Genomic DNA, 7,965 nt, shown 5'->3' with positions numbered 1-7,965 from the left:
CTCTCTTTTATTCTCATGTTATCTATCTTGAATTATAAGTATTAGCTAGTTCTTGCTTGCTTATCATAATATTTTTTGGTTAAAATCACTAGTTTAACGAACTTATTCAATAAATATGGTTGTGATTATTTTTTAAAGTGTTTTTTTTTAAAAATATATTAAAATAATATTTTTTTATTTTTTCAAATTTATTTTTAATATCAGTGTATTAAAATAATCTAAAAACACTAAAAAATATTAATTTGAAGTGTAGAAAAATAAAAAATAATAATTTTAAAAAAAACTTTAAAAACATAAAAACAAAAAAAAAAAGACAGGAACAGTTAAAATACTTGATTGGTTCGCCGGAATGATCAACATACTGATTTAGGATAAAAGTTATTTTTTAAAATGTATTATATTATTTTATTTTTGATAAACATAATTTAAAAACATTCAAAAATTCAAAAAAAAAAAAAATACTGTTGAACTGCATCGTCACGAAACCGGTATACCAGGACTGCAAAAGCATCATGATCATAGCCTGAGGCTCTAATATATATGAGAGGGGCAACCTCTCTCAGCCAACCCTACCTCTCTCTTAAAAGTCAAATCTCGACCTTGAAACTATATATTATTTTAATTCAAGATCGTCAATAAATTATTTTAAGTATCTAATTATAGGAAATGATTAAGTGTCTTTATATACTTTATTTTATTATACTAGTGATTATTAATAAAATTAAAATTGAAAAGGGAGAATTTTGGCGTGTGAACCTTGAACAATATTCTGAAAATTTATGAGTTGTTTATTTAAGTGTTATCATATCTAGTTGCGGTTATTTTTTTAAATAATTTTTATTTATAAATATATTAAAATAAAATATTTTTTTATTTTTTAAAAAATTATTTTTGATATTAACACATCAAAACAATCTAAAAACATTTAAAAATATTAAATTAAAATAAAAAAATTAAAAATTCTTTCAAAAAAAAAACAGAAACGTAACTGAATTCACGAGCTGCATGCATATGATTAGTGCAGCTCGAAATACTCTAAGCGAGAGAGTCAGTCAGTAAACCATTGCTCTAACGTCTAAAAAAATTAAGCTGCAAAGCATGGAAGCGTTACACTGCTTGGAAAGTTGTAGTAAAGCGAAAGGTTCCTCTCCTTCAAAATGGAGTTAATTAAGGACCATTTATTAATTAGGTTACAAAATACATGCCATGCCATTAATTAACGCCAAGTCTTGCAGGTGACCAGATGGCGTTGGCTCAAGCCATGGGCCAAACGGCAGGGTCCCCATGGAGCTTTGACTGGTCCTACTTGGCTAATACGTTATCTGTATGGGTCAACATTCCATGGTTTCTTCAATGGTGGAAGCCGAATTAAAACGACTAGCTAGTTGCATTACGATACCCTAATGCTGTCCGTCCGATCTTGAGCTCATTGTTTTCTCTAACAAAAGACAAGATAAAGGGATGCTTTAAATTAATTCGTAGGGTTATCAAATTGAGAAGAAGCCATTGCTCTGGTTAAATTGACTGCCTCTTTTTTTTTTTTTTTTTTAATGATCTCTGTATTCTCATACATAAACTTTTTTAGAAGATACATTTTAACTCTTAAGACACACAAAAGGCAGGAAAATTAAAGCCCAGTGAGAGTCAATCATGCATAATATAAAAGAACCATGTGGGAAGGTTGCAAAACACACCAAACTCGCTATCTTCGGAGAGAAACAAAGGTGGGATCAAAGCAATTTGAAGCTATTTTAATTTTGTGGGATATATAGCTGTAAGCGAAAGAGGAGTTTCTGACCGCTAAGGATGCATCCAAATTACATGCAATTGTGTCGAGCACGGTGGGGAAAACCTCACATGTGCACCAAGGGAACTTTGAGTTTGATGTAAAGAAAAGCACGTGCCTGGCTAAATTGCAGGGCAAGCTTCTCCCATGGAGTATTTGACTTGATAATATTGCAGAGGACTGGGCTGGATCAATGGCGTTGCAACCTTGACTTGCATGGCTTGGGATGTGTGGGATGATGAACACATTAGGCAGAAATATCTGTTAATTTTTATTTTGGCAAAAACGACTTTTAATGCTTAAAGTCAGATTCTCATTAACAGGATTAAAAGAGACACTAATTAACACGCATCGCCCTTTCACTTGTATTGTTGTGCTGTGATCTTGGCTTCGCGTTTACACGATGAAACAAATGGTTACAAAATAATTGACTTGTATATTATATTCAAATTAATGTCAAGACCATGTGTTCAACTGTTTTTGTGTTTTTTTTGTTTTTAATTAATTTGAATTTAGATTCTTTAAAATTAATTAGTTTACTAAATTCTTAAATAATTTAAGAATATATTTAGATGTTATTTTATTATATACCATTAAATTTTGGTAGTTACACATTGATTATGTAAGCACGACTTTTACCGACAGTCTTACGAACGATTGATGTTTATAAAAAAACTTTTCGTCAATTATTTATGTTATGTTGGTAAGTTTGTCAGTAATATATTTAGTAATGGATTTATGAATAGTAAAAACGTGTCAAATAAAAAATATTTATCTACTTTATTTTGTCGATATATTCTTAGATCGATGAATATGACATATCACCAGGAAAAAAAACTATTTGTAATTTCATTAGTGATTTTTTAATATTACCAATGGAATTAAACCATGATGATTGGATAATGTTAGTGGGATTTCCAGTAATTCTTTTTTAACTTTCTAGAATATATTGGCAGACTTAAATTGTTGATAGGACCATCAATAATTTTATTAAAATATTTGAGTGCTCAGAACCGATTGCGAGCATTTAACAGTTGACACACTTCGGATCATTCGTAAGTCCTTGATCGTAGTGTTTGAGTTACTGTAAACCCGATTTCTATCGAGTTCCAGATGAGTTGAAAAATCATTTCCATATTGCTCCCCCAACTAGGTGTTATATGTTTCTTGAAAAATAATCAGTAAATTCACAAAAATAATAACTTAAGAAAAGAAATTGTTGAAATCCAACATACCATGAACTTTTGAATTTGATTATCCATGAGTTGTTGCATCTTTTTTCATCAGTCATCATTTCACATGTGTGTTTCCAAAGAATATCTAGTGATCTTGGTTCACCTTCAAGAACCATAGTCTGCAAGAGAAAACTGTTATTAGGTAAACATATTCATATAAAATAACAATTTCTTAAAACAAATGAAAGTGGTAAAAAAAAACCCTTACCATTTGCTTCCCATTCGAAATGAATGGAATGAATCTATCAATGTGTGTGATAATAGAACCATGAATATCCCGATTCTGGTTCTCCACATCGAATTGTGAACGTCGCACAAAACACTTGGACGTCACGTGCTGAATATATTTTTCCTATACAGCCTTTGAGACGTAAGGAGGTTTGAAATCCTTTTAAGTTGTCGCGTCTTTCCTGTGAAGTTCTTTTTCTTTAGCATATTTTTTTTTTTTTTTTTTAGTCCTGTATCAAAAATCACACAACCTATATGGTAGAAATGAATTATAGGTTAATAAATGAAAAATAAATTTTTAAAATTTAATTAAAAAATATTTATTTTGATTTTAATATTACATAGTTGCGCTATGATTTTTCCAAACTCTCATGACAACAATGTTGTTAGCTTTTTCTTAGTACAAATTTTTCTTGTACGTCAAATTTATATTAATAAACTAACTAAATTAACATAATAATAAAAAAAATTGTTTAAGCATATACTAACCTTGAACTTTCTGAACCATGCATCAATCATAGGTTTTCTTTCAAATTTTTTGAAAACTCGACTCCAGTTGGATCTATAACTCGAGTTATAGGTTTAAAAATTAAATTAGATTAACCTAGTATGATCAAAGATGTTATCATCATAAAAAATATTACTTCATATACATTAAATTTTGAGTTTATAATCAACATTTCACTTATAAATAAAAATTACATTTGCAACCTATGCATATTTTTTAAAAGTATAAAAAAAGTATTTAATACAACCCACTAGAAGCGTGAAACAATTACCCTAGTTCTTCTCACTATTCATGATTGTATTACTAGACTAACAACCCATTTGTTTTTACAGTTGAAAAACACTTTTTAAAAAAATTGATTTTGTTTTTCAAATTAATTTTTTATATATATTTTTAGATTATTTTGATATACTGATATAAAAATAAATTTTTTTAAAAAATAAAATATATATTTTATTTATTTTTAAATAAAAAAATATTTTAAAAATTAATCACAACTACAATATCAAATGCATTATAAGAATATTTTCAGTAATTGATAAACCATGTTAGCAAATAAATGGGTTCGGCTTGTTTTGGGCTCGAGCAACAACCACAGTATTGTTATCGGTATCGTATCATTTACTCTCTTTTATTTATTTATTTTGTATCTGTGAATGTTTGAATTGGGTTATGCTCACCACGACTCCCTTACTATTGAGATGGCCCATTAATGAAGAACCCTCCATTAACATCGACAGCCGACACTAGCTAAGAGGAAGAGTGGAATTTCAAAGCTCATACTAATACTCGTGGTTGGCATGCAATTCACTATTTTTCAAGTTTCTAAGACGCTTGGCATCCAAGTCCTCCTCCTAAAGGTCTCGGTTATGAGCCTTTTCCTTGTACAAAAAATCAAGCCGCGGTGGTTTCCGACCCCAGGTGGTGGTGAGGGTCTCTACACACTGTTATAAGACCCAGCTTGTCCAATGAATTAATTCCATAACCCGCTGATTTAAGCCGGCTTGGTCTGAATTAGTGAAAAAGCCTAATATTTTTTTATAGGAAAATGATATTGATTCAAACTTTTTATCAAAAAGAAAAGCTTTGATCGACTCAGAAAAAACTCAATACGATCTGCCTCGTAACTAATCTACAAGATAACAAAAGAAATTTGTGTATTTACAAAAGTATTAAACGTACATTGTTCTAACCTCTCGATCTTTGCTAAGAAAAACAAGTGCTAACACCACTGTCCCCCCCCCCCCCCCATTTCCTCCTACAAAGTTTCTATCATAGACTATGGCTAGAAAAACAACAAGACAATGGGCATGAGTTATGCCATTTATGGGATTATTTCAGTGCTGTTACTTGTAATAATCATTAGTAAGAGATGAGATCAAGCAATAGGTCATCAACCAAAAGATCAAGCACCCCATTCTCAGTTCCCAAAGCAAGCTCTTGTTGCTCTTCCTCAAACTTGCTCCACCTGCCTTCCCTGTCCATGTCTCTTACATAAACCTCCCTTTTATGCTCTAATTCCCATTGAACCCAGAAGCTGTCTTCCCCATTTATCCAAGCTTTTGCTTTTTTAAGCAATTCCACATCAATCCTCTGTTTGCTATTCTCATACGTTCTTGTGGCCAATTCATCTCTAAAGAAGTCGAATAGTAGGTCCATGTTGTCACTGCAACATTCTAGGCCAGTTTCTTTTACATGGTTCAATAGCTTCCATGCCCTTTCTTCGACTTCATGAATTTCTTCTTCTTCTTCTTCTTCTCCTTCAGAGTTCATGTTTGTCTCTCTAATTCCTTCAAGATCATCGTCGTCTTCCTCGTTGTCATCATCGTCTCCAGAGCTGATGTTTTCGTCTATTGACATCCAGTTGCCTAGGTTGTCCAATCTGGTTAGACTCTCAAACCTTCGGATATTTTCCATAATCTTTTCTCTAGTCCCTGCAATTAGAATTCATGAACGTGCATGTTAGAAACATTCTACCATCGTAGGAAAAAAACCATCAACACCAATTGATGAAGTCACACTTAATTTTTTCTTAATTTAATGAATCAGCACAGCCTCATTTAATTTGTGCTTCTTGCAGTGCTAAATAAAATGTGTATTATATATCCAGTAGGTACTATTCAAGACGGGAACATACTCTCCACAGTGGCAAGGCTTTGCTCAAAAGACGAGCTTGAAACTTCATCTTCTTCAAACTCGAACTCAGTTGCTGAAACAGCAGGACTGTGCAGTCGTTCCTCCTCATCCTCCTGTTGATTTGCATCAGTCCAAATCAGATCAATTTATCCAGTAAAACAAGGATAGAATATATCATAGACACATCACGGAGACACTGGAAACACATTTCCAAACATATAAATCTTAAGCACGTACAGTGAACATTTATCTAACTTAAACAATCACGCAACATTGTTTTTCCATACAGCCCAGGTGATTAGATAAGAGATTAATCAGTACATAATCTCATATCTTGCCAAGTCCATGTCCTGACAAGAAGCCATTAAACGTCCAGTCAACAGAATAGATTAAAGCAATCAGGCCGTGTTACATAGGACCAACGCATCTAGACCACAACTTTTAAAAGCATAATATTAAAAATATTTGTGGGTGCCCGACAATAGTGAAAGGCATTGGATGCATTAAGCATATCTTAGGATCCATTGCCCACATGTATATCATACATGTGAACCTACTGGTAAAATGTTCCAAGCAATTTTCCATATTGATAATGTTGATGAAATATTTTGATGCACCAGGATGTAAATCCTGCTCTATTTTTTCCCACCTATCCTAAGCCGATCTCTTAGACTTTATTTGAAAACACGGTGCAAATTGTATTTTTTAAAATTTTAATTATTTTTATTAAAATTTAATATAATTTATATATTTTATATCGTTTTAATGTAGTGATCTTAAAAATAATTTTTAAAATATAAAAAAAATTATTAATAAATATTTTAATATAAAAAATTATTTAAAAAATAATCACTATCCTACTTTAAAAAAAAAAATAAAGCCATTGTGCCCTTAAGGCCTTAACTATGTGATCTCATTGGACAAGGGGACAATGAGCATCTTCTCTTTTGTCCTGTGTGATCCTAACCCTAGATTACATCCACCTAGCTAAAAGCCAAACCAATGCCGTACAAGACAAACCAAGTCAACCACAAGTCACTAAAAGACAGATTGTCACCGCTGATAAAATAAAAGGTAGGACATCCAAGGATCCCTTAACAGCAGACACTCAATTTTTTTTTAAGATTCAACACGCTATATAATTATATATAATCTTACCTCGGGACCCACTTTTGTATTTGTTATTGTCTCCAAAGAATCCTCGCCGACGCATGGTGAATTTTTTTTGCCCACTTCTATCTCCTTTTCACCAGACTCATCAAAATTACCGTTCCAATGTGGTAAATAGTCGGAGGTAAAATCACTATCACACCAGCTTGACCCACTACGTGGAGTGGTCGAAGTGGACCCGGTTGTGGTCGTGATACAGTGATAGGGTGATGATGGCAAGTCAGATGGCAGAGATTTCTCTTCGACCATGTCGCGAAATGATCTCCACCGTATAATGTCTTTTACAGTGACTGTTATTTTGACTTCATTTTCCTTGTTTTGACTCTTCTTTTTTGACAGTTTCCGAGAGAGACTCCTCGGTAAAATTGAGGGGGGCTTAACGGCGGTGAAATGGATGTTCTTGACGGCGTTAATCACGGCTTGGAATGCTGAGATTGTTGTTGAGGCTGCTGCTTTCGAACGACTTCTAAGTAGCTTATAACTCGCAATCTTATTGCCAGAATTAGCAATGCGTTTTGGGTTACGAAGATCGATTTCGATAAGGGTTTTCATAGTGGAATCGCATGGTTTTCTTGAAAACGATCTGAACCCACTTGAGCAACATGAATTTGAATCATCATCTATGAGAAAATCTTTAAGCAGTTTAGGCCTGTGCTCTGTTGAAACATGGTTTCTTTGCTTGAAGTTTGTGCTTGAACATGAATTATAGAGAGAACCCATGTTTTGAAAAGCACAAGAGAACCAAAAGCAATGAGAAAGATAGACTACGGGGCTAGCTAGGTGGTGAGAACGAGTAGGGGGAGTTTAGCTAGAAATTAGAGTGAAGTGGAAATTGAGTAGTGGAGGGAGAGTGCTTATAGAGGGGAAAAAACAAGAAAGAGAGAGGTAACTTCGAGTTGGGG

The 7,965-nt window shown here is 32.8% G+C and overlaps 1 protein-coding gene across 1 annotated transcript; it reads right to left on the bottom strand.

The window, feature by feature from the left end:
- Positions 1 to 4,890: 4,890 nt before the first annotated feature.
- LOC118041927 (uncharacterized) lies at positions 4,891 to 7,965 on the bottom strand. Its single transcript, XM_035049429.2, has 3 exons — positions 7,052 to 7,965; positions 5,895 to 6,006; positions 4,891 to 5,691 (listed from the first exon to the last, which is right to left on the bottom strand). The coding sequence occupies exons 1-3, from the start codon at positions 7,781 to 7,783 to the stop codon at positions 5,120 to 5,122; spliced, it is 1,416 nt and encodes a 471-aa protein (XP_034905320.1). The 5' UTR covers positions 7,784 to 7,965; the 3' UTR covers positions 4,891 to 5,119.

Source organism: Populus alba, chromosome 14, assembly GCF_005239225.2.
Source record: "Populus alba chromosome 14, ASM523922v2, whole genome shotgun sequence".
NCBI classification, from domain to species: domain Eukaryota; kingdom Viridiplantae; phylum Streptophyta; class Magnoliopsida; order Malpighiales; family Salicaceae; genus Populus; species Populus alba.
The sequence above is the reverse complement of the archived record's forward strand: the minus strand, read 5'-3'. Positions and strand labels throughout refer to the sequence as shown.

Coding starts and splice junctions, on each gene's coding strand:
- LOC118041927 (XM_035049429.2), bottom strand. CDS start 7,783: ATGGGTTCTCTCTATAATTCATGTTCAAGCACAAACTTCAAGCAAAGA. Junction 6,007..7,051: donor ATACAAAAGTGGGTCCCGAG/GTAAGATTATAT, acceptor GCAAATCAACAG/GAGGATGAGGAGGAACGACT. Junction 5,692..5,894: donor AAGCCTTGCCACTGTGGAGA/GTATGTTCCCGT, acceptor TTCTAATTGCAG/GGACTAGAGAAAAGATTATG.